Source organism: Ostrea edulis, chromosome 6 (assembly GCF_947568905.1).
Source record: "Ostrea edulis chromosome 6, xbOstEdul1.1, whole genome shotgun sequence".
NCBI classification, from domain to species: domain Eukaryota; kingdom Metazoa; phylum Mollusca; class Bivalvia; order Ostreida; family Ostreidae; genus Ostrea; species Ostrea edulis.
The window spans coordinates 58,330,770-58,357,796 of NC_079169.1; the positions used below are offsets into that span (position 1 = coordinate 58,330,770).

Here is a 27,027-nt window from a genome sequence, read left to right on the forward strand (position 1 = left end):
ATAGTCTGTTGGAATACCTATGAGCACAAATAGTTGGCCTGTTTTTATACACCCGTTTTTAGACGGGACGTATTATGGTACATCGCTGTCTACGTACAGTCCATCCGTTCGTTCGGGGTTTGTTTCTATTGTCATTTTACCGTCACAATATCGAGCTGAAACTTGCAACGTATATTCTTTGCAAATGTGGCTCACTATATTATATTGTAAATTTGATCCATCTCGACCTCTTTTGCTGGAGTTTGCCCCCTTATTTGAAAATCAATTTTATATGGAGGGTACATAATTTGTCCGTCTAACTCCTCCCACAATTTTCAAGTGAAGACCTTCTTTTACAGGGTGTTTAGGTATTGAAGATGTGCATTTGGCAAAGGTTTTGATTTTCTTCAATTTTGAGATAATTACACGTTATTGAACTTAGTCAATTTTGAGGAAGTATTACATACAGAGTGCATGATTTGACAGAGATGACCTTCTTATTGTACAGAGTGTTTGCATGCAAGGCGAAGATAACGAACAGTGATCAACCTCACAACCCCCACAAGCAATACAAAATAGACAGTTGGGCAAACACGGACTCCTGGACATTGAAGATGTGCATGTGACAAAGATTGTGATTTTCTTCAATTTTGTAAAGAAAATTACACGTTGTTGAACATAGTCAGTTTTGAGGAAATGTTACGTAGAGAGTACATGATTTGTCCGTCTAACAAACGGGGACCTTCTTTATGTTGGGGTATTAAAGATGTGCATATGGCAAGTATTTTAATTTTCTTCAATTTTTAAGAAAATTGCATGTTATTGAACTTAGTCACTCTTGAAGAAATGTTAAATAGAGAGGAAGAGGAAATAAGCATTCTGAGAGTATTGCATGACAATACATAGTCCCTTACCGGTCGCAAAAATTACTTGACCGCAACCCTAATCGAACTTCAAGCTAATATTCATATTTAGTGATCAGTCATCCAAAAACTTACTTTGTTAAATACCACTCTGATTCCACGCACAAGTACTCTGAAGTTGAAATAAAAAATATGCTAGAGTTCCTCATTGACAATATCTTCGTGGTCTTCGGTGATCAGGTCTTCCAACAATCTGTTGGAAATCCCATGGGCACGAATTGTGCTCCTTTGTTAGCCGACCTGTTTCTATATTCATATGAAGCAGAATTTATTCATAAACTTCTACGTGAGAAGAAAAAATCTCTTGCTGTGGCCTTCAATTCGACATTGGATATATCGACGACGTTTTGTCTATTAACAATAATAACTTTCATTCATATGTCGATTCGATAAATCCCTGTGAGCTCGAAATAAAAGACACAACAGAATCGTCCACTTCTGCTTCATACTTAGATATCTTATTGAAAGTAGACATTAACGGCAAACTGACAACTCCACTTCATGACGAACGGGATGATTTCAGCTTCTCCATCGTCAACTTTCCATATTTATGTAGCAATATTCCATTAACACCTGTATATGGTGTTTTTATCTCTCAACTGATTCGATACGCAAGAGCTTGTTCTGCGTATAATCAGTTTTTAAATCGAGGCAAGCTACTGACAATTGAGTTGATGGTACAGGGGTTTCAACAGTCACGATTGAAGTTAGCATTTCGCAAATTCTATGGTCGTTATAACGATCTAGTTCGTCAATACAACTTATCATTGGGTCAAATGCTGCCTGACGTGTTTCATACAGATTGTTAGGCCGTTGTTGGCACACTGATTTTGACTACGGATTACTCCGTTTACCTGATCAAGATATAGGGCTCACGGCGGGTGTGACCGAACGACAGGGGATGCTTACGCCTCCTAGGCACCTGATCCCACCTCTGGTGTGTCCAGGGGTCGGTGTTTGCCCAACTCTCTATTTTGTATTGCTTACAGGAGTTATGAAATTGATCACTGTTCGTTATCTTCACCTTCCATTATGTAGGTTATAGTAAAGGGGAAAATAGGGGAAGTAGGATAGGATGGCACACTGATTTTGACTACGGATAACTCCATTTACCTGATCAACATAGAAGGCTCACGGTGGGTGTGACCGGTTGAATGGTTGGAAATCAACTACCATCAGGTACAAAGACTAGACCAAGAAAAAGACTTATAGTTAGGATTAGGTCTTTAACCAAGTCAATAAACTACGAAATGTAACATAAATAATTTAGCTACATTGTTATATTATGTTAGAAGTTTAATGAGTGTAGTACCCTTATCTACAGAAATAAGAAACTTGGAAGTAAACTTTAAGCTGGTGTGGATTGATTGATTGATTGTATCCTGCTTAACGTCTCGCTCGAGAATTTTTCACTCATATGGAGACGTCACCAAGACCGGTGAGGGGCTTCAAATGCTGGTGTGGATGTGACTCCACTAATTCTTATCAACTTTGTAGAAACAAACTAAAAATGTACCAATTATTAAATGAATATCTGCAAGCACAACAAAAAACGTCCGGAAAACTGATAATTCATGCTATTTTACTAAGTCCAAGGGTCATAACTTAGTGAAAAATCAACAAGCCAAAACCAAATTCAAACTTGATCTATAACTTGTTATGGCAAAGCAATGTACCAAACATCAAATGAATATCTGCAAGCACAACAGAAACAAGTCCGGAAAACTGAGAATTCATGCTATTTTCCTAAGTCCAAGAGCCATATATTAGTGAAAATTCAACGTATTGAACTTGATCTGTAATTTGTTATGGCAAAGAAATGTATCGAATATAAATTAGATATCTGCAAGAACAGAGGGGGAAGTGTGGAAAACTGATTTGCAGAACTGACGGTCCGTCATACGGCAGACAGACGGAGCGCGAACCTAAAGTTCCCTTCGACTTCGTCGATAGGTTGATTGAATACTGTTTAACGTCCCTCTTGAGAATATTTCACTCACATGGAGACGTCACCATTTCCGGTGAAGGGCTGCAAAATTTGGGCTTATGCTCGGCACTTATGGCCTTTGAGCAGGGAGGGATCTTGATCGTGCCACACCTGCTGTGGTATGGGGCCTCTGTTTTGGCAGTCTCATCCGAGGGACTAAAAATCTCTTGCTATGGCCTTCAGTGCGACATGTAGTTATATCGATGACGTTTTTTTCCCCATTCATACACGTGTATGTCGATTCGATATATCCCTATGAACTCGAAATAAAAGACACCACAGAGTCGTCAACTTCTGCTTCATACTTAGATATTTTATTAAATATATATATTAACGGCAAAGTAACAACTCAACCTGATCAAGATATAGGACTCACGGCGGGTGTGTCCGGTCGACAGGGGATGCTTACTCCTCCTAGGCACTTGGTCCCGCCTCTGGTATGTCCAGGGGTCGGTGTTTGCCCAACTCTCTATTTTGTATTGCTTGTAGGAGTTGTGAGATTGTTCATTGTAATGTTCGTTATCTTCACCTTTCAGAGTACATAATTTTGTCTAATTCCTCCCACCGTTTGTATGAGTATTGAAGATGTGCATGTGGGAAAATTTCAATATTCTTGAATTTCTAAGGAAATTACACGTTGTTGAACTGATCTCCTGCTGAGGCCCTCAACTCGACATTTACCGACGACGTTTTATCTATTGACAAAGGAGATATCACAGGATGAACTGTACGTCCCAAAGGAGGACGATTCCAGCCAGGATAGGCATTTTGGTTACACTAACTCTGATGCCAAAGGTGTATGAGTCCTATTTTCATCATAAGTTGCATCTCGAGTTTCAAGTAGGCATGTGTATCTTTAAAAGTAAAATAAATAAAATTAATGACTAAAAATACAAATTTATACATTAAATCAAAGAAATATCATGCTTTTTATTACATTAACACTGGTGCAATACGGAACTTTCGGGATATGCCGGAACGACCGATTATATTTGACGTTTATACACCACGGTCACGTGATAATAACCAATTGTAGGGCAAAGTTGACATCGATACATATAGTGTTTCGCTAACAGACGGTCCGTAAAGAGCTATGCGCAGTCCCACGATGACGATCCAAGTCATTATTGGTGCTTAGTACCTGGGTGTAAATTAGATGGAAGGGAAAAGGCGCATTTAGATGCGTACCACTGGATGCAAGGTGTGAAGTTTTACTGATATCTTCAAGATATTCCCTAGATTTATTTCCCGCGCCGACTCGCATAATTTAATTAATTGTATTTTCCTATGAAATGGTTTTAGTGACTCCTTTCTTTCAAAGATAGCATTCAAATGCAGGAAATTGATAGCAATTGAAATATTCCATGTTTGATTACTTAGTTGTTACTGTAATCCGGAAGTGACATGCCCTACAATTACGTTCAACGCGCGATAAAAGTCAGAGTGGATCCGTATCTCGAAAGTCCCGTATTGATAATAATTACGAAATAGAAATCAAACCACAAATATTTCATTCTGATATAAATATAGTTACTTAATGATTTACAATTGATTCCACCTCTGGTATATCCAAGGGTCCGTGTTTGCCCAACTCTCTATTTTGTATTGCTTATACATGTAGGAGTTATGAGATTGATCACTGTTCGTTATCTTCACCTTTCATGTAATTAATACTTAGTCACAAATCTAGCATAGACATGAAGAGCCATCTCGTTGTAGCTGCCCTTAAAATGGTCAATGGCTGCTTCCCATGCATAGACTGTATATGTTTAAAAACTGCCATTTTTGGGGGTGAAAACTTAGTTTCTACATCGATAAAAAAAAATGCCAATATCTTGCAAAACTGGGTATCTCTTTATCAAGTGAACCAAGCAGAGGGCAAGGCGATGATAACGGTAATTGATATACAATGAATAGAGGCTTTTGTGACGAATATTTCTTTGCAATCCTGGAAAAATAATAAATTTCAATATACAAAATGCGTAAATTTTATTTTGTTTATAAGTATTGTTAGTGTATTGCAATACTTTAATTTATACACATATCCTTTGTGTTCTCCACTCATTGTATTACATCCATCTAGAGCTACAAAGCGTAATTTGCCAATTTCAATACCTTTGGCCAGAAGAAAGCTTTTCAAAGCTTCCATGATTGCTTAAGAAGTGCCCCTTTCCAAGTTCACCCCACCCCCCAAAATGAGTGGAGACATTGTTATGTGATCGCGAGAATTTGGCCATCACACGAAGTTGACGTCTATGAAACATATCCTTACTTTCATCAGGAAGCAATGCTAAACCTTTGTCTCTCATATCATTTATCAGTTCTCGTTCATGAAAATTTGAAATGCATTTTACCATCTGAGTGACACTGATGACAAGTATTTGGTTTTCTGTACACTATCGTCAATATGACGCAGTAAATCTGTATCACCTATGCTAACAATAAATTTTACAAGTTTCTCTGCATTCTCGGATACAGCCCTACTTTTGTCTTGTTAAAAAATCAACAGACTTAAAGATTTTTTAATAACTTCCTTATTTTACTATCCTCTTTATCCCGATTCATATAATAAAATCCCGTGGGGATCCGGGTTAGAATAGGTACTCAGTACCCCTTGCTTATCGTAAGAGGCGACTACATGGGGCGGTCCTTCGGATGAGACCGCAAAAACCGAGGTCCCATGTCACAACAGTTGTGGCACGATAATTGATTGAATGAATATTGTCTAACGTCCCTCTCGAGAATATTTCACTCATATGGAGACGTCACCACTGCCAGTATCTGCGCTTACGGCCTTTGAGCAGGGAGGGATCTTTATCGTGCCACACCTGCTGTGACACGGGACCTCGGTTTTTGCGGTCTCATTCGAAGGACCACCCCATTTAGTCGCCTTCTACGACAAGCAAGGGGTACTGATGACCTATTCTAACCCGGATCCCCACGGGATGTGGCACGATAAAGATCCCTCCCTGCTCAAATGCCATAAGCGCCGAGCATAGACCTAAATTTTGCAGCCCTTCACCGGCAGTGGTGAAGTCTCCATATGAGTGAAATATTCTCGAGAGGAACGTTAAACAATATTCAATCAAGTCATGAATTTATATAATAATGAAGTCAGTCAATACTGAAATATCATCGTCAATTTCTACATTCAACAGTAAAGGCGTTGATCTTGAGACCCCCAGTGAGAATAAATGTCATAAATTTGCTATTGAGAGATATACTCATTGCAAGACAAATAAAAATGTCTATGAGCAGTTCACTGTTGAAAATTGTATATCTGATGTGCCAGATGGCACAAAGAAATAAACTGAACTGAACTGAACGATGATTTAGTCATCTTCGAAGTACAGTATTCACCTCGTTCTTTGGGCTCGGTGAATGTTGTACTACTCAGGCGGCTTAATCACTGTATTGGCCTCGAAAACAGCAATATTTGTATAATGTTACATTTTTGATCAACTTGTTAGTCACTGGTATCTGTTAATTATATTGCATAAAATTGCATGGTTATAATTCTCATTTTTACTAAGAAATCAGAGAAATGGAAAGTTGTTTAAAAACAGCATTCCTCCTATGTTTCAAACATAGGAGGGGGGGGGGGGGGGGTATTCATTTTAATTAAAATCAACAATTTGGGAATTCTTTACAAGCGATAAAACTTTTTCTTAAAAGTTTGCATCATAAATTGATTAAACGAATTAAGTTCAACATTTGTAAAAGAATTTTAAAAAGCCATCTGCAAGATTTTTGAAAGTTTAATTGGCATTGACGGAGGTATTACCGAACAGTGACACGAATGGGTAGAGAATGAAAAGAACACTGGTGGTTTATATCCCCCCCCCCCCCGGATTTAAAAAAAAAGTCGCATGAGGCTAGATCTGGAGAGTATGGTGGGTGTGGCAAGACGGTAACCTCCGACGATTTCAAAAATTGCTTCACAAGCTCAGATGTATGTGATGGAGCATTATCATGATGTAGACGAACATGCCTAAATCCTGACACAGGGCGGCGTTTATGATAATATTACTGGAGCTTTTGCAGTATAACATCTCGGTAATACCGACCTGTAACACTTTTGCCCTTCGGCACCAGAATTTGTACGGCTATACCATCACACGAGAAGAATATGCAATGAAGAACTTTTTTTGTGCTTATGGTTCTTTTGGCAACTACAAGCCTTCTACCGTGTTTAGTTAGCCATATTTTGTTTCCAATTTTTCTTACTGGTTCGAAATAATGAACCCATGTTTCGTCACCAGTAACAATGCTTGCAAATTGTCTTTGATTGAATTTGGGAAACATTTTGAGCAATTGCTTAGCGGTTTCTACTCGTATCCGTTTTTCTCATCTGTCAATATATGCGGTATCCATCTGGTAGAAATCTTACGTACTTTCAAAATACGCTTCAAAATGAAATGCACCCGCGATAGCGATATGCCAACAGCTTTGGCAATATCACGAATCGTGTATCTGCCTTCACTTTCAAATATTTCCCTGACGTTTGAGACATTTGCCTTGCCTGTTACAGTCACAGGTCGGCCAGATTTTGCTGAATCTTTGACGGAAACTGTGCCAGTCAAAAATTTCTTTCTCCACCTACGAACTGTCTCATAAGATACCTTATCAGACCCATAAACTCCCCCCAATTCAGTAAAAATCTGCATTATTGAATGACCGAGTTTTGTGCGAACTTTTATATAAGCTCTAATTTCTTCATTATTCTCAACCCGTTTCCCAACTATTTTTACAACAGTGGTCAACGACTGGCTCTATTGAAATGACTAGAAGTTTAAAACTATGTGGAGCTGAAGGCTTGTGTTTATACCGTGCGTTATCGCGCTGTGGTACAATACGCATTACACATCGAACAGCCCTCGTATGTGGCACTATGATCACTTATCGTCGATTCGATTTTTAATATATTCGCTTCACACGATTGAATCTCTGTAGAGGTCAATATTGGGTCAAGCAGTGCCAGGTTCCCTGTATCGACAGTTATATTGTTTACTAGATCATGTGTTCAAATAACTTCACGGATATTGTGTGATAATGGAGCATTAAGAAAATCTACATTTAAATCGCCCACTATGATTATTTTGTCGGAGTATTCGCTAACTGTCTAAACTTCACAAAAGTTTGGACCAAAAAGAGCTGTCGAAACTTGGAGGCCTATAAATACAGCAAAGATGATAAACACAGGTATTGTTATCTACTTCAATCCATATACACTCAAGATCGCAGGGCTCGAAGTCTGGGCGTTTTATAGCGCGTATTTGATTTGACAAATAGATCATAACACCGTCTCCAAAACAATTTCTGTCTTTACGAATTATTTTATTAAAGCCGCCAAGAAGCAAGTTATCATTGCTCACTGAAGTATCTAGATGGGTTTCAGAAAAACATAAAATATCAAAGTCATGAACAAAATAATTTAAATGACCTAGTTTGTGTCTAATACTTCGGATATTCAGGGGTAATATGTCAAGGACATTTTCAGTAGTAGGACCTGGTGATTTTTATGTAGTCTTAACTCTATATCGCTAACAAAACAAATATGAAAAATTGAAGATAAAAATTGATAAAACACATATCTAAGCTTAATGAATGTCAAACAACTAGTGAGTAGTTTTAAAATGTGTTTGAGGAAATGCATAAGACATGAAAACGGTAACACAGTAAAACGTTGTCTTTTGTAAGAACCTCTACCTGATAAATAGAAAAGACCGATTTCAGCCCGGAATTGTTCAGGTAACTCACCCATTGTCTAAGTTGTGGTATATGTAATTTGAAAATATGTGGCTGTAATCATAGAAAATGTTTCCTGTTGAGGGTTTAAGTATTAGGACATGTATTTCTGAAGACTTATAATATACCAATATGGTTTCATGACAAACTGCACAGAAGGTTTGATTGTAAGTAAACAAAATGGTATGGAAGAAAAAAGAGAACACAAATACATATAGGACAACAAATCACATGAGTACAGTACTACCATGGTAGTAATACAAGACATTTCGAAATAAATGAGTTCATGGAAATAACAGCAAAACAATGGCAAATAAAATATACGAAACATACATGGTAGGAAAATAGGAGGGGTGAATTGCATGAAAATATTCACAAAATAGTTGAAATTTGAGGCTACATGTATATGAATTTTAAGTTAAAGTTTTAACTGAAAAATTGTGAACATAAAAGTGTTTTGAGTTGTCTGTCTATGATCTCGAATACGAATTTTACCGTGGAAGATCACGCCTGCAGAATCAGTTTTTACGACAGGAATAATGATTTGTCTCTACGTTCCGTCAGTCTTCATTGATTGACACATGATTTGTCTCCGGAATTCGTTTTAGACTCTTATGCCTTTTCACTAGTTTAAATTTCAGGTCTGCTGAACGTAGCCTTGCGATGATCTGTCTAGGTGTGTGTGACCTAAGGCGGTTGGTGGGTGCCCCGATGTAAATTAAGAACATCATCACGGTTGATTGAAATTCCGGCTTAAGTGGCCACATCCAAGGTCAGATCAGTTGTATTCTCTCCAGCTGTCTATCATTGTACATTGATTCCAGTTTGTTGATTTTGGCATTCAGAGGTTCTACTGCTTTTGCCACTTCTTGTTTCACTATTGCAGATATCTCATCTTGAATGGATAATTTTATGGCAGTAGCAATTCTGATATCATTTTCACCAATGACGAGTTGATGGGTGATTTGTGGGTTGTTAACCGTTGGTAATGCGGGAAAATCGGACGGGTCACGTTGAAATACTAGGGTAGAAGTAGTAATTCTGGGGAATTCAGGCTCAGAGTCAGACTCGTCCCTTTGTTTTTAGGTCACCTGAGTCAACTCAGGTGACCTATTGCAATTGGTTGTCGTCCGTTAACAATTGAACATTTTTAACTTCTTCTAAATAACTAATTCTTTTCAAATTTGGTATGAAGTATCATTGGGACAAGGGGGACATAAATTTTAGGACTCCAGCACCCCTGGGGCCCTAGGGGCGGGGCAAAAACTGCCCAAAATTGACCAATTTTCAAAAATCTTCTTCTCAAGAACCACACACATGTAAGAAAAACTAAATGCATAGTGATGTAGAGCAGGAAGGTCTCTACCAAAATTGTAAATTTCATGATCCCCGGGGTAGGGGTTCTGACCCCAGGGCGGGTCCAAACTTGTTATGTAGTGTTTGTGTAAAACACTTGCCATCTTTAGTGCTATTGATACTAAATTGAAAATAAATAGATATTTAGAAAGAACAGGTAGTCCTTTACCAAAATTGTAAATTTGATTGAACCAGGGGTAGGGGTTTTGGTGTCAGGGTGGGACCAAAATGGTCAGTTATTAAATGTGTGAACAATAGACATTTTTAACTTCTTCTTGATAACTATCATTCCAATTCTTATCAAATTTGGTATGAATCATCATTGGGACATAAATTGTAAATTTCAGGACTCCAGCACCCCTGAGGCCCTAGGGTTAGGGCCAAAATTGACCAATTTTCAAAAATCTTCTTCTCAAGAACCACACACGTTTAAAAAAAAAAACAAAAAAAAAACAACAACTAAATGCATAGCGATGTAGAGCAGGAAGGCCTCTACCAAAATTGTAAATTTCATGATCCCCGGGGTAGGGGTTCTGACCCCAGGGCGGGGCCTAACTTGTTATATAGTGTTTATTTGTAAAACACTTAAATAACATTTTCTTTAGTGCTTTCGATACTAAATTGAAACTAAATGGATAGAGCAGGTAGTCTTTTACCAAACTTGTAAATTTGATTTTCCCCAGGCGAGTAAGGGTTTGGACCCCAGGGTGGGGCCAAACTTAGTATATATATATATATATATATATGTATAGTATTTATGTGTAAGTTTGCTGATACTGTATAAAATCTAAATGCATACTTAAGAATAGCAGAAAAGGATGTACAAAAAATGGTGAATTTCACAACCCAGGGTTATGACTTAAAGCTGACATGAATTAATAAATATAGTATAATTCTATATGTCCGCCATATTTCTCTGCTAATCCGTCATATTAGTTGGAATTTCTATTGTTATATGTATCAGGGTTCGCATGGTATATAAGGGGACGAGCTTTGCTACGCTTCACTTCACATCAGTGTCTCCGATTTACCTGTGCGGGTAGCTTCGACAGGTAACACGTACATCTCCGATACTAATTTATAGGACATCAAGAAGAAATGAAATCACGTTTTGGAACACCACGCAGTGCTCAAAATTATAATAAACATATCGTACAGTAGTAAATCATTCTAAATATATATTATTGGATAAATATATATAGAATGCCTTTTCTTTACGTGAACGTGCGTACATTTGCAGTAAATATGTCAAAACTATACAAAAATGCGGACAAATATTTTATCTTTTATCTATTGATAAAGTGGAATAAGCAAAGAGTATACAATCTATACCATTCACAATTACTTCAAGTAAAAGGCAAAGACATAAATACTACTGTACTTATAAAAATGGCATGTATGCTCGACATGAAAACGCATCGAATGCGGACGACTATTTACATGTACCTGGGCCTACTCGTAATATCTGTAAAGGACCGCAGATGTACGTGTACACTTGTCGAAAATACTGTAAGTAGTAGTAAAACTCCCTTTATTTGCATAATCCATGAAACAAAACGATAAACTCCATTTGCATTCCAACAGTAAACAACATTGTCCATTGTACAGACTGCGACACACTTAGCCCGTGCCGATCAGCTATCTTCAATCAGGGGAAGTATCAGAGTATAATATTTACCCTGTATTGTGCATGAATCCGTATACCATATGATTTACTGGTCAGAGTATTGCAGATTTATAAATCAGGAAATCATTTCGGTACATAAATTTGCATATACAACACTATACGAGTGTATGGGATGAGAGAGAGAGAGAGAGAGAGAGAGAGAGAGAGAGAGAGAGATAACAACGAGAGAGATAACTACGAGAGGGAGAGAGAACCGATGATCTTGATATAATCGTGCTCTTATTAAGACAAATGATATCGTTAATTCAATAAAAAGAGAACAGTACTAGTAACTCAATATTGCTCTCATTAATTGATAATACAGATTTATTTGATTCATTTAAAGCACGCAATAATTAAAAATTAAACATATTTTTAAATAATGTTATTTTCAATTACTTCATTTTATGCTAATTTGGCGCTCAATAGATCTTATATATCTATGCCATTTTGCGTTATTACATTCTGCGTCTAACTCGACTCAAATTGTACTAATGCAAAATGTAATAATCGAGTTTATCATATTATGCGTCGTTATCAAACATCAAGGGGAGTGGACAAGAGTGTCTGTCACCCACCTTTAATAACAATATCCAATTTTTGTTAGTTTGTAATGCAAATAAAAGATACATTGAGTGACAACCCCTCCCCCACTTACCCCAGCTTGAAAGTTCTGATATAATAGTAGAAGACACACACCACCACCAATTAAGAAAATGAAGATATGAGGCACTCATAGTAGAGGACTCTAACCACCCCATCCGACACCCAACGATTGAAGAAATGAAGTGTAGGGGGAAATTATTGAGGTAGTCAAAGTAAAAGACTCTTTAACCCTTCACCCCCACATTAGGACTTTGAACATCGGACAAAACATCTTGGTTTGTTTGAGTGTTTTGTTTTATTTTATTGCTGTTTTCGTTCATCTTTTTTAATTATTATTTTGAATGGCAAGAGATTTTGAAGAAGCCAATTTTCCATTTTTGCCCCTGTTGTACCCCCCCCCCCCCCCCCCCCCCCCCATGAAAAATGACGATACATGTCTGGTTATTACATGTACATTTTGCTTTGAAACACATGCATGTATACTAATTGTATGGTGCATGTAGAATTGCACCCTTTACCAAGTTTTCCTTCATTTACACAGTGTAAGGAATGGTAAACCAAAATCACAAAACAAAATGCATAAAGACCAAGATATTTTCAAGCGTAGGAACTTCATTCATGAATACATAAATACATGTATTCAGAAAAATCGCATGCATGCATTGCAGGACTATAGCATTTGTGTGTTTTAACGTTTCTGTAACATGCCATAATGATTACTTTGAGGCTTGAGTGTAATTTATTCAAAAATATTTTCATTTCGTAGATCTGGCGCAATGGCCATACCGCTGTACGTAGAAATTTCAAATTCAAATGTATTCGATAAGATGTTAGCATGCATAAATCAGTAAAATTCGTGTTGAGGTTTTATTTGATATGATACAATGTCAATATACTGCAATGCATTAGTAGGATATGTAAAAGTCAAGCGTATAAACATTTTCTTTTTTCATTATCAGTATCAATATCTATATGATCACGAAAAAACATTATATAATTTATATCCGGATTCATTTATACCGATTTAGATATCAATAAAAACAAAGCTGCATAGTTTGGGAGAGGGGTTTCGAATGAGTCTGATGAAATTTAAAGAAGGAACCCAACATTTGCATTCAAACTAGATGTACTTCAAAATGAATTCATTTCTGCTCTGACTGAAAGCATGATTCTAAATTCGGGAACGAATCTTGCATACAAAATAATTAATAGGGGAACACATAAATTCGAGCTCCTTTGGAATTTAATGAAATGTAGATATGCACCTCTCTTTCAACACGAATTGATATGTTGTTTCAGGCACGAAAACAGGGGGTTGGGGTGGGCAGGAAGACTGGCCTGCTTTTCCCACTTTTTTTGACAATTTACTCTTTTCCCGTTATTCTAACATACAAAGTCAGTATTTTCTACATGCACAGTTTTCTTTTTTTAAAATTTGTAATGAATTCAATTATAAGCATCAACTCCTGTAAGTTTCCAATATATTGTCAATCACAAATTTTTAAATAGCTGGAAATTTTTAATGCTTGTAAGCTTACATTTATATAAGTGATCAATTTTCTTTCCTTCTGTGAAATGATATATTATAAATCGAAGTAGGACGGTCGCTCTCTCTCTCTCTCTCTCTCTCTCTCTCTCTCTCTCTGAATATGGACATACAGAGACCGTAAATAATTATGTGGTTCCAAAAGAGACAACAAAACTATATTTTCGTTTATAAATTTCCTTTCATATGTGTCTTTGTGTAATGAACTGTTTATTATGGATTGCAAATGTAATACACGCATTTGCACACAGATGTATATTTTCGATCATTATTCCCTTATTTGTATATCCAAGTTTGTATATGATCATCGAGAAATTTTGAATTGTGCACGCAATATATCCAACCAGATATTAGATTCCCCATTTCTATAAACTGCAAAACCTCGACCAGACAAGCATTCAATACAGGAAAAATTTTCGACTCTGACATCTCCCCTGATTGAAGACACACTGTTTGGCACGGGTGAAGTGTGTCGCAGTCTGTATAATGGAATGAGAACGTGTTGTAAAGTTCTAACGAGATACAAATGGAGTTTATCATTTTGTTTCGTTAATTTATCAGAATAAAGAGAATCTAATATTTTCGGTAAGTGCACATCTCCGATACCTGTTGAATAGACGCCCGTATTTGATACTTTTTTTTTTAGCGATTATACCTTGTGCATTGCATATTATGCATATGGCCTGCACCTTTATTTTGCAAGAATTGATATAAATAATATATTTTATGCTCTTTGCCTATTCCATTCTATCAGTATGTAATTGGCAAATGATTTATCCGCATTTATTTTATTAGAAAATGCAAATACTTGCATGCACTTGCAAGTATGCAAGAAAAGTTTTTTTTGTTTTTTTTTTTGTATTTTTGTCTAACTTATCTAAACTTCCAGAATGTTGCGTTAGTATACAATCAACATTTTGTAATTTTGAGCAAAGCATAATGTTTTAAAATGTTATTTTATTTGTTTCTCATTCCCTATATATTACTATCGGAGATGTGCACTGGTCGAGTCCACCTAGAAAAATCACTCAGGTGTGAAAATCACATTTGGGGTATATACGGGTAGAGTAAATTAGGCTACCTGAGAGAAATATGGCGGATAAGATGAGAAAAGTGTACGTATTTATTAATTCATGTCAGCTTTAAGGATGAGTCCAAATTAGTCATATATTTTGATGTTTTAATGTTAATACACCTATTATTTAAAGCCTTTTATCAGTGTATGCACTTTTGAGGGCAGTGAAGTTTTAAGAACACATCTTGTTGGTGAACATTAAAATTTAGATTAGATATTCAGAACAGGATTTTTTTTTTCTAGATTTCATAGCTCATGGAAGTAGTGATACTTTTTCACTAATATTCAGGTGAGCGATAAGGCCTGTGGGCCTCTTGTTTAGGAGTTCTCGCGACATCCGTTAATGACTTGGATATGTCACCAAGATCCTTTTGTATCTGCTTTTTCGGTCATTTTGATTACACAAATCAAGGATCACAGTGTCACAAATATACAGTATGTCTATGCAAGTACTCAGTTACATTTGGCACATGTAGCGTAAACACCGTCGCGGTGGCCGAGAGGTTAGAGCGTTCGCCCCGCATGCGGAAGACCCGGGGTTCGAATCCCGGCCGCGTCACACCTAAGTCGTTAAAACAGGTAGTGACAGTTCCATCGCCAAACGCTCGGCATCAGGTGTGAATGTCACGGGTCCTCGGAGATGACCTTAAAAACGGATGACCCGTGTCACAGTAGGTGTGGCACGCTAAAGAACCCTCACTGCTCAATGGCCGTACATAGGCCTAAATTTGAAGGCCTTCACCGGTCTTGGTGACGTCTCCATATGAGTGAAAAATTCTCGAGTGAGACGTTAAGCAAGATACAATCAATCAATCAGTATAGCATAAACTATTTCAATCATAGTTTAAATCAATGCATGAATCCAGAACGACATCAGGAGGGTGAGCAGAAATCATATCAACAAAGGATCGTCAGTTTTTCGGAATTACTCACATTTTATAGCTAAGATTTTAGCGAAACATGATCTCAACATCCTATAGCACTCCTTTGATCTTCTAGAAAATTTCTGGCAACCCACCCCAAGATTTAATAGATGGTTTTTTTCACTTATCTGTACGAGCTGTTTTGTGACTGACCACTTACTACCAAGGGCGCTTAACTCTTCCTTTTGTTGAGTAGCTTCTAAATCAGTCTGAAAATTCAATAAACTTGAGTGACTGATGGATTTAGATACATATAATGTGTATGTTAATATAGCCCTTTAATTGGAATTCCCATGGGCACGAATAGTTTATTTGCCAATTATCCACATCGTAAGCGGTATTATTTTTGTGGATGTAAGCGACAACCGGAAGCAGGACATCGCACCGGACAAACAACCACGATTGTGACGATATAGCGTTAACTATATCTCATCAAATAACTATGCCAGTGAAACATTGCTGTTATGGAAATTGTATTAGTGACTCTAGATATATCGGTAAACGACCAGAAATGAATGGTGTCTTCTTTCTACCGTTCCCGAAACCAAAAACACAGTTCGAAAAGTGCCAACGATGGGTTCGGCTTTGTGGGCGAAAATATTTTGGCGTGGAAAATATAACCAAGGACACCTATATTTGTTGTAAGCATTTTGTGGGTGAGAAGGGGCCTACTACATCTCACCCAGATCCCTTGCCAGCCGCAGCTACGGAATTTGAACGGAAAAGATTATTCAGTAAACGCAAGAGGAAGGCTCCTTCAGAAAGAAAGAATGAAACACCTGTTACTAAAAGTAGAAAAAGACTTATTTATGAGGAACCCGAGGAAGACTTGACCCAGGAAGCAGACTTAAATGAAGGCATCGAGTCTAATCACCAGGAATTTGGAACATTTGACCATATTTATTCAAAAAAGAAACCAGAGACAGGGGAATTTATTACAGAGCCAGAGTCTGAAGAAACTGCAACTTCAATCTTATGGATGCCTGAAGCTGATGTTTATATAGGTAATATTTCAAATATTTCAGTACTTTTTCAGTAGATTATAGCAACATTTTTACATATACATATATATATTTTTTCAAAATATGAAATCCATGTACCCCTCCTTTTGCATATATAAACCCTAATTTATTTTCTCAAACCTGTTATTGAATCGCACTGTTATTTTTCTTGCCTTACTTGCTAATAAGTTATAACTGTACGGTGTAGATACATGTATATATGAAATGGGTTTTAAATGAACCTGTAATATTCTATTTCATTGTACATTCTTTTTTCTTTTTACCATGTTTACAGACCTTACAGAAGATGTTACAGTAGAGGTGACAACATCTTACTGTGATTCACAGACTCAAACTGACGATAATGCTATGGTTACCAGTGTCGATACAAAAGAAATAGAAGTGCAGACAGAAATTTGTTTGGATAACTTATGTGAATTTACAACTGAAGATTTCCAGAAACACACCAATATCACAAGAAAGTTATTTATGAAATCAGTGCTCAAAGATGACGAATCTTGTAAATTCTACACAGGTACAGTATTTTCATGTACATGAACTAACAATTTTGGAAATGAAATAACATTTGAAACCTGTTCTGCTTTTGAAGTACATTTACATTATAAGATTCTTATTTCTGAAAATTGGTATTGTTTTGTTTTTCATTGGTTTGATTCTTTAAGTCTGAAGAGAAAATCATCGCATAATAGCATTATTAATTTGAAACATTGTGAGACCATTTCATTGAATGACATATGCATTAATAATATTTTTTAATACATTTTATTCTCTTATCATAATTGGATCTACTGGTATTTTATATGAAAAAGGAAAATACATTAACGAATATGTTTTAATACACTCTGATATCATGAAATAATTTTTTTTAGGACTGACAATAGCAATGCTCACTTATGTGTTCACATGGCTGCAAAAGAAGGCAGAAAAACTCAACTACTGGAGAGGTCAAGACACAACAGAATCTAAAACTGTAAGACTATTAAAAGAAATTTAACTTGATAGAATAAAATAAATTTAAATAAAAAATATTTAAAAGAATTGAGACTTGGAATATTTGCACTGATAAGTCTTGATAAAAAAAGGTATATTGATTCTCATTTTAATCCAATAAATGAGATCGAAATTACATAAATAAGGCTATAGTCTATTATAATATTTTCTACAATAATAAATTCCCTGTTAATTTACATTGTTTTGCTGCTAGCTACTATTCAATTATTCATTCAACAATCGCTTTATCCATTGAACAAAAATATTTTTCAAAATGAAGGTTATCGGCCATTGGAATGAAATTTTCAGCACGACCACTTTGAAATATTTTGTCTTGCATAACACTAAACCTGTTGAATCTGTCCATAACCTTTTTTTTCCAGAACATTAAAGTTGGACCGAAGAGGAAACTAACAACTAAGGAGGAATTTATCATAACACTTGTTAGACTGAGAAGAGGCTTTGATGTGGAAGTAATAAGTGATTTATTTGGAGTGCACCCATCTCAAATAAGTAGAATTTTCACAACTTGGATCAATTTTTTGTACGCAGAATTGAAGTTTCTTATTTCATGGCCATCCCGAGAACAAATTGCTTCCAATATTCCAAAGGCATTCAAACATTTTCCAACGACAAGATCAATTATAGACTGCACAGAGTTCTTTGTACAAAAGCCAAGTCTGCCCTCTTCTCAGCGTGTAACATGGTCTCAGTACAAACATCACAACACTTTTAAAGCACTAATTTCAATTTCACCTACTGGAACTTTCACCCTTATTTCCAAATTATTCACAGGAAGTATTTCAGATCGTCGCATTGTTGAAGAGAGTGGCTTTTTGGAGAAAATAGAGCACGGTGATGACATTATGGCTGACAGGGGTTTTTTAATACGTGATATGTTAGCCAGACGATCTGCCACTTTAAACATACCACCGTTTTCTATGGGAAAGCAGTTGAGTAGTCGTGCCGTAACAAAGACACGCAGAATTGCAAGTGCTCGCATTCATGTGGAGCGTGCAATAGGCAGGTTAAAAACATTCAAAATTTTGCAAGGAGTTATGCCTCTTAAACTGCATGCATTGTTTGATCAAATTGTAGGTGTGTGTGGAGTGTTATGTAATTTAGATACACAACTAGTGAAGTAAAGTTAATAAATTAAGAAATGCAAATTGACCAATAAAGTTTCATCTTTTTATTGTGACATCATCATATATTTGTATGGTTAAAGATACAGATACATTGTAAATGCAATATCCATTTAATGAGTTTACATCATTAAGAGTCAATGTAATATGAAATAAATGTTGTTTTATAAGCTCCTAAAGATTAAACAATAATTGCAAACTTTTATGAATAAATATTAATTCAGTTCAGATATTCAAACATTAACAAATCATTTTGACATAATAATGGACAATTAGCCAGCAACTGGATTACACTCATTATTTGTACTCTTCAAAAAATCACGGAAAATATGTGGAACCACATAAGCACTATGAAATCTATTAAGTTTATTCACCATATCGCAGAAATATTCCTCATCAAATCTTGCTGTAGAAATGTGAATACCTTTGTTTGTGTAAATAATTAAGTCACATTCAGTGTAATTATATAGACCGAGTTGTCCCTGGATTTGTGCATAATAAGGACAGGCTTTACTTACTTTCCATTCATTGGTTAGTTTATTAAAGGTACAGTTTTTTAGAATCGCAACCTCTTTTGCATTGCTGTCTCGAAGCGAATAAGGACATTTTATTTCCACTAATCTGTTTATATGCTGGGATTTACATTTACAAACAGCTACACCATCCGAACTACATCCTAAAACCGGATACTTTTCACTGAGTAAAAGTCCAACCTCTGTTACTTTTAATGACCTACAGTTATGAATTTTTTTAATAATTCTGCTGTAAAAAATCCTAGCAATGGGCTCTTTTTTTCGACCCCATCTCAACGCAGGTGGTAACATAGCATCGTCTATGCGGCTTTCTCCCATTATTTTTTTCATGAAAGTGACAGATGGCGGTCGATTCTTTTCTACATATTTGCACGCTTCACCAAAATTAGAAGCTGTTAATAGACCTTTCCTGAGAAGGTGCCACACATTATTACTAGACTGTCCTTCTGTTTTCTCCAAGACACAAGAAACATCATTTTCTGATATGTTAAGTGAGCCACAGAATTCTGTTACCTTCTCATCAAAATTTGTAATTGAAATATCATTTTCCTCAACGAATGCTTTGGCTTTATTCACAATAGAAATTTTCTCTACATGGATATCCATGCCGTTATCCTTTGTTTGTCCACACCGGTCTTCTGGATCAAGCAAAATGTCAAGACATTGTGCATTTTTGGAAATCTGAAAAATACAATGCAATATGGAAATATATACATATTATATGAAAATGAATAATGATTACAAGTTTTAAGACAGTTCGGTTAAGTACAGTTTTCAGTTTTAACATATTTTGGTGTTTAATACATGACATCAAAACAGTGTTGAAACCAGCAGGATTGAAAATAGAACTTTTTTTTATTCAATGACATTTTCATAATAATAAATATTGTGTAAAGTTGAGAAATATATACACTGTGTGTATATATATATATATGAATAACACATACCGGTATAAAAAATATAATGCCTTCTTATAGAAGAAGAAGAAATATGATTTCAGAACATATATTAATTTATTTATTTTCTCAGTATTATAAATGTGCACATATGCTACATGTATGTACGTATTATGACTTATATACAGTACACGTTTGACCGAAAATGATTGTGTTGCCAGTGTATAATTTTTTTTCTGTCAGTTTTTCTTGTATATGGAGTGATGTATGCTTTACACTTACCCTAAATATTTTCATTTTTTTTTTTATAACATTTAAAAATCAAAGTCAGCTATTCATATACTTTTTTTTAAATACCTCTTGAATTTTCAGACCAAATTCCCTCTTCTCATCATCTGTTATGGGAGTGCGGTGTTGTTTGTTCCTTGGGTCAAATAGGTCACTGTGTGGTTTTGTGGCATTTTCAACATTTAAACGATGGTATTTAGCTTTGACAATACTCAGGTTGCGTACAGGAACAGGTATGTCATGATGGCGAGGTCTTTTAGCCCACTGGTTTTCTCCGTCAGTGCAGGACTTTATCTCAAAAGCCTCCAGCTCATAAAGGGCTGCAGCTAGATGTCTGCAAGCTCCGTCAGCCCTGAAATAAATGCATATTTTGACTAGGAATTCAAACAAGTAACATTTAACTTCAATTCAACCTATTTCATAGACAAATTATGAATATTTGCATTTCTTTTTGGTGAAAATATTGGAGGCTGTAACTAAAGTAACATACTGAGATGAAAAAGTATGAACACATATTTTTTTCTTTCATTTTGAACATTTACATTGTAGTGATGGAGATATAGCAGTATTTTTTATTTGCAAATTACACCAAAAAGTGTCAAGTAAATACACACATGTAGAACAGTAGGACAATGTTGAATGCCTTGTGGAGACCTCTAGATTTGTAAATTCTCTGCTTTTTCTCATGGATGGAGTGCTGTCTCTCTGACACTTACCCCATATCTTTTCATTTTTATGTAAAATGTACCAATAACAAACATATGAATACACATGTATTGGGACATTTTTATAAAAGACATTAGACATTTCTCTGTCTTGTACCCAAAAGGAATGAAATATGGGGGGATAGACCCTACAAATACTTGCTTAGAGGGAGGGGGTGGGGGGGGAGGGGATAGGCCCTGCAAATAATTCTTTTATCCTGCATATTCATCAACCACGTTATAAAGGACTTATTCATTTTCATATGATTTTAAGAGAACATTTTTATTGTCTATGCTTACCCTCCAACGCATTCACAGTGGCCAGTGACAACTGATCCGTCTTCCTTGTTAAGGGCAAACCACAAATCATAGAAGTTTTTATTCAGGTAGGTTTTGTCTCTTTGGGTTGGTTTCACCTCAGCCTTGAATAAGCACACCTCGCTTGTTTCAGATACGGCATTAAACATTAACTTCTCAACATGCCCATCATAAAAAAGTCTATAATCTTCAAAGGACTTGAATCCCTTCAGCTTCCTCTTGTCGTAGTCGGACTTGTTAAAAATCATGTAGTTGAAAACGTCAATAAGTCCAAACTCTGGCATATAGGTAAAGTCTGACGTGTATCCTTCCAGTTCTAACGGATTCTTATCAGGGAGTCCCGCTTTCGCCAACTTTTCCTTGATATCCTTTAAAACAGAATCTTGCTGGAAATCAGGATCTACCGGCAAATTTAACCTTTCAACTGCCAAAGCAATCTCCTTCAAAGCGACCTTGTTGTATCCCGACACCGTCACACCTCTTGACTTCAGGTATTTTTGTAGCTCAGGTAAACGAAAGCTATTTATGTTGTCACACGCATCCATATCGATCGATAACAGGTAAATTTATCATGTGTATTGAAGCGATAGTTTGTCCGGTGGAACTCTTTTGTGTTTCAAGGGAAACAATTTTTTCCCGCTATTATACGAAATATTCAGACCGATGTCGGATACTGGCAAACGGACTATTGTGCTCCTTTGTTAGCTGACCTGTTTCTATATTGATATGAGGCAGAATTTATTAGAAACACGTCTGCGTGAGAAGAAAAAATATCTTGCTGTGGCTTTCAATTCTGCATTTAGATTTATCGACGACGTTTTGTCTAATAACAATAACTTTCATTCATATGTCGATTCGATATATCCCTGTGAGCTCGTAATAAAAGACACCACAGAGTCGTCCACTTCTGCTTCATGCTTAGATATTTTATTGAAAGTAGACATAACGGCAAACTGACAACTCAACTGTATGACAAACGGGGTGATTTCAGCTTCTCCATCGTCAACTTCCCATATTTATGTAGCAATATTCCATTATCACTTGCATATGGTTTTTATATCTCTCAACTGATTCGAATCCCGTAGGGTTCCGGGTTAGAATAGGTCCTCAGTAGCCCTTGCTTGTAGAAGGCGACAAATGGGGCGGTCCTTCGGATGAGACCGCAAAAACCGAGGTCCGGTGACACAGCAGGTGTGGCATGATGAAGATCCCTCCCTGTTCAAAGGCCATAAGCGCCGAGCATAGGACTAAATTTTGCAGACTTTCACCGGCAGTGGTGACGTCTCCACATGAGTGAAATATTCTCAAGAGGGACGTTAAACAATATTCAACCAATCAACTGATTCGATACGCAAGAGCTTGTTCTGCGTATGGTCAGTTTTTAAATCGAGGCAAGCTATTGACAAACAAGTTGATGAATACAGGGGTTTCAACAGCCTCGATTGAAGTCAGCATTTCGCATATTCTATGGTCGTTATAACGATCTAGTTCGTCAATACAACCTATCACTGGGTCAAATGCTATTGGACGTGTTTCATACCAATTGTTAGGCCGTTGTTGGCATACTGATTTTGACTACGGATAACTCCGTTTACTTGATCAAGATATAGGGCTAACGACAGGTGTGAACGGTCAACAGGGGATGGTTACTCCTCCTAGACACCTGATTCCACTTCTGTTGTGTCCAAGGGTCCGTGTTTGCCCAACTGTATATTTTGTATTGCTTATAGTTCTGAGATTGATCACTGTTCGTTATCTTCACCTTTCATTAATATATTGTGTTTGTACCATATTCTTAATGAATTTATCGTTGGACTGTCACATATGTAGATCGTTATTGTATTTGAATATTTCAATAAATAGATCTATACAATGTACATTTATTAATTTGTTTTATTAGATCTATACTTACCATAATAGGATAGTAAAATAATAATAATGGGGAAAAAAACCGATTTTTATAGACACGAACTCGTTCATCTATATAGTACACGAGCGTTCATCTATGTACTCGTATTACGGTTTTCTATATATATTAAATGATTGACTAAAAACTGTTACACTAATGATTAAGTCTCCCGAACGAAGTTTGGAGACTTATTGTTTTCCTCGGATCTTCTTATTTTTCTGCTTCTTCTTTCTCGCGCCTTACAATAGCCGCAGCCGTTCTATCAGCCCTTTGATGAAAAGATGGATATAACAAATGATCAGTGATCAATTGCATAACTCCTATAAGGAATGCAAAATAAAGAGTTGGATGAACACGGACCCCTGCATATACCAAAGGTGGAATCAGGTGTTTAGGAGGAGTAAGCATCCCCTGAAGATCGGTCACACCCGCCGTGAACCCTATATCTTGATAGGTAAACGGTGCTATCCGTAGTATGAAAGGTGAAGATAACGAACAGTGATGAATCTCATAATTCTTATAAGAAATACAAAATAAAAGAGTCGGGCACACACGGAACCCCCCTCCCCTTTGTTTATAGTATTAGATATGTATGACATCATGGAACCGCCGCGATGGTTTAGAGGTATATCGTTCGCCCCGCAAGCAGAGGGTTGAAAGATTATATATATATATATATATATATATATATATACAAAGCACTAAAATGACCAACGACACGAACAACGAGATTGTCAAATTTTCGGGACGACCCGTCCCTTCTTCAGGACAAACGAAAAGAATTACATAATGTACAAAGAGCTCTTTGGGCGAATAAGGCATGTCCTAATTCGCTCCACTTTTAACATTGATTGGCAAGCCTAAAGACCAAAAACATGTAGTCTGCGTTGTAAATACGTTTGTAGATTAGTGTAGTTGTAGTGCTAGATGTATTTATATGTAGTTTTTGTTATTATGCTCTGTTGATATTGACCACATTATGTAATTCTTTTCGTTTGTCCTGAAGAAGGGACGGGTCGTCCCGAAAATTTGACAATCTCGTTGTTCGTGTCGTTGGTCATTTTAGTGCTTTGTATAATTTTTTGTATTTGACCTTGTATCCATGTTGTGGATCCGACACTTTGAGGTATCGGGTGTTGTTGGAACTTTAGTGCTTATATATATATATATATATATATATATATATATATATATATATATATATCATGTATATATATAATCCAAATAGAAAGAGTTGATATCACACAGTCAAAATAATTAAATAAAAAAGCAGGAAAATACTAGTATGCAGTTCCAAAATATGTTCAAATCACTAGCGGTCTCTGGATTTTAACATCCATCCTCAGGTGAATACAAATATTGAATACCTTTATATCACTAAACATAGCTAGTACATTGTGTCTCAATATTTGTATTCACCTGAGGATTGATGTTAAGATCCAGAAAGCGCTAGTGATTTGAATATATTTTGGAACTGCATATTTTCCTGCGTTTTATTTAATCATATACATATATAAATTAATATATATATAATTTCACGTTTAGTGTTTTGATATAAACGTTTTTATAAAACATCCTTCTTCAATACTTCCATTTTGTATCACAATTTCTGTAATCAAATGGTACACAAACCGAGCGTAACTTTTGAAATACAGAGTAACGATTATCTTACAAATTACTAAAATCGTAATATTTAAACTTCCTGTTTATTGTCTTATATACTTTAATCTTTCGTTTAGCATTTAAATTCACCCAGGCAGTCAAAAGATGATAAACGAAATACCGTATTTTACAATGTAACGAGTATAACAACGCCCTATCTATCTTAAGATTTCTTGAAGATAGTTTTGTGAAACGGTTCTGCCGTATCTTATGATTGTCATACGGCAGATCTAAGAAATTCTTATAATCTATCTCATGACATATATTAAGGTAGTTTTGTGAAACCCGGCCCTGGACTTTACGGAAGTTTAACCCCATGTCAACAGTTTTGTATGAAAATACAGTTTCTTCGTAGAAACGTTTATTTTCGTGACACTTCAAATTCTAACACATTTAGAGGTTCCATAGATGTTAAGATTGATAATTTGGGGAAGGCATTTTCACTGTTGAGAGTGTTTTCTAAACCCAAACTCGACATGTGTTAGCTGCAATAATGTAGCCCTATCCAATTTTTTTTTTTAATTCTGACGTTTTCGGGATAGGGCTACAATTCCATAGGATCTCCGTAATGGTGCAAAATAATTTTATGAATAACCGATAATAAACTCTGTGTATTAGTCCCAACTGTTGTTTACACCAAAAGGAGTACCAACTTTGTGCTCGGGCATGTCTAATAAAGATGTTTTTCATTAAATACAATGTACAGCATGCAAAATTCTTCGTCTGCTCCGCCATGCTTGTTATCGCGAGATCTCGTAGGTGGATCTAATGAAAAACCTAAACATTGACAATCAGCGCGAAAATGTAGTTACTCGAGCGACTTCGACAAAGAAAGGAAAATCATATTGTTGCAGAAAGAATTTACACTCTGTTGTTCGGGTTTTAACTTGATATTAAATTCAAACCTTTTCAATACCGACGAAATAGCTTTTGCCTCCATACTTGTCCATTGATGTAAATACTACCTTATATGGCATATGCAAATGACTTGACAATCGGAAATTTATACTTCAGTACATCAAACATGGCGCACAAATATGAATCGAGAAATTGGAATTTATCGAAATTGTTGAAAACGGTAGAATAGAGCCTCACAAATCTTAAGTTGCAGGTTGTAAATTTATATATTGATTAAGAAACATAGAATATCATTTTATTTACGTAAAGAAAGTCAGAAAATGTTCAGAATGAACGCAAATGTTGCGGGAGTGAATCACTCCCGCATTTGCACCATTACGGAGATCCTAAGGAGTTGTAGCCCTCTCCCTAAAAAAAAAAAAAATCAGAGAGGGCTACATTATTGCAGCTAGTTTTGAGGCAGAGCGGTACAGGTGTAGCGGTGATCGCTGTCGCTGGTGCTCAGGGTCGCTCTAAATATAGCGGTAGCCCTGCTGTTCGACGCTCGCATAATTCGACCCATAGGTAATTGTAAACATTTTATATGGTTGTAATCAGCTCATACCATGTGGAGGTATCCACATATGAGCCATAATTTTGAATAAAAATTTAAACCCAAATGAAAAATAAAGTCCTGAAATTTTCTTAGTAAGTAAAAACAAAATATTAACAATTAGAATGAAGCTTTAAAAATTTCAGTGCTTGATTTAAAAAGTATGATCTAATTTGGAATGAATAAAAATAAATGTTATAATAGAAAGCCAAAATGAAGAGGCGAAATAAAATAATATGTGTGGTTTCAGTTACAATCCCTTGAAAGATAGTGTTGGTATGTAGGAATGATATTTAATTTC

The 27,027-nt window shown here is 36.1% G+C and overlaps 2 protein-coding genes across 2 annotated transcripts; one reads left to right on the plus strand and one right to left on the minus strand.

Annotated features, from left to right (window-relative positions):
• The first annotated feature begins 10,853 nt into the window (after window positions 1–10,853).
• On the plus strand, window positions 10,854–19,049 carry LOC125647997 (uncharacterized). The gene is made up of 4 exons (XM_048874882.2): window positions 10,854–16,813; window positions 17,106–17,345; window positions 17,701–17,801; window positions 18,205–19,049. The coding sequence occupies exons 1-4, from the start codon at window positions 16,252–16,254 to the stop codon at window positions 18,964–18,966; spliced, it is 1,665 nt and encodes a 554-aa protein (XP_048730839.2). The 5' UTR covers window positions 10,854–16,251; the 3' UTR covers window positions 18,967–19,049.
• On the minus strand, window positions 18,999–24,104 carry LOC125647996 (uncharacterized). The gene is made up of 3 exons (XM_048874881.2): window positions 21,688–24,104; window positions 20,753–21,035; window positions 18,999–20,180 (listed from the first exon to the last, which is right to left on the minus strand). Exons 1-3 carry the CDS (start codon window positions 22,248–22,250, stop codon window positions 19,239–19,241), a joined length of 1,788 nt encoding a protein of 595 aa, XP_048730838.2. The 5' UTR covers window positions 22,251–24,104; the 3' UTR covers window positions 18,999–19,238.
• Window positions 24,105–27,027: the final 2,923 nt, after the last annotated feature.

Excerpts from the sequence above, each read along its gene's own strand:
- LOC125647997 (XM_048874882.2), top strand. The coding sequence starts at position 16,252 with ATGCCAGTGAAACATTGCTGTTATGGAAATTGTATTAGTGACTCTAGA. Across the intron at positions 16,814-17,105 it reads TGAAGCTGATGTTTATATAG|ACCTTACAGAAGATGTTACA; the intron begins GTAATATTTCAA and ends CCATGTTTACAG. Across the intron at positions 17,346-17,700 it reads ATCTTGTAAATTCTACACAG|GACTGACAATAGCAATGCTC; the intron begins GTACAGTATTTT and ends AATTTTTTTTAG.
- LOC125647996 (XM_048874881.2), bottom strand. The coding sequence starts at position 22,250 with ATGGATGCGTGTGACAACATAAATAGCTTTCGTTTACCTGAGCTACAA. Across the intron at positions 21,036-21,687 it reads CACTGTGAATGCGTTGGAGG|GGCTGACGGAGCTTGCAGAC; the intron begins GTAAGCATAGAC and ends CATTTATTTCAG. Across the intron at positions 20,181-20,752 it reads TTGGTCTGAAAATTCAAGAG|ATTTCCAAAAATGCACAATG; the intron begins GTATTTAAAAAA and ends TGTATTTTTCAG.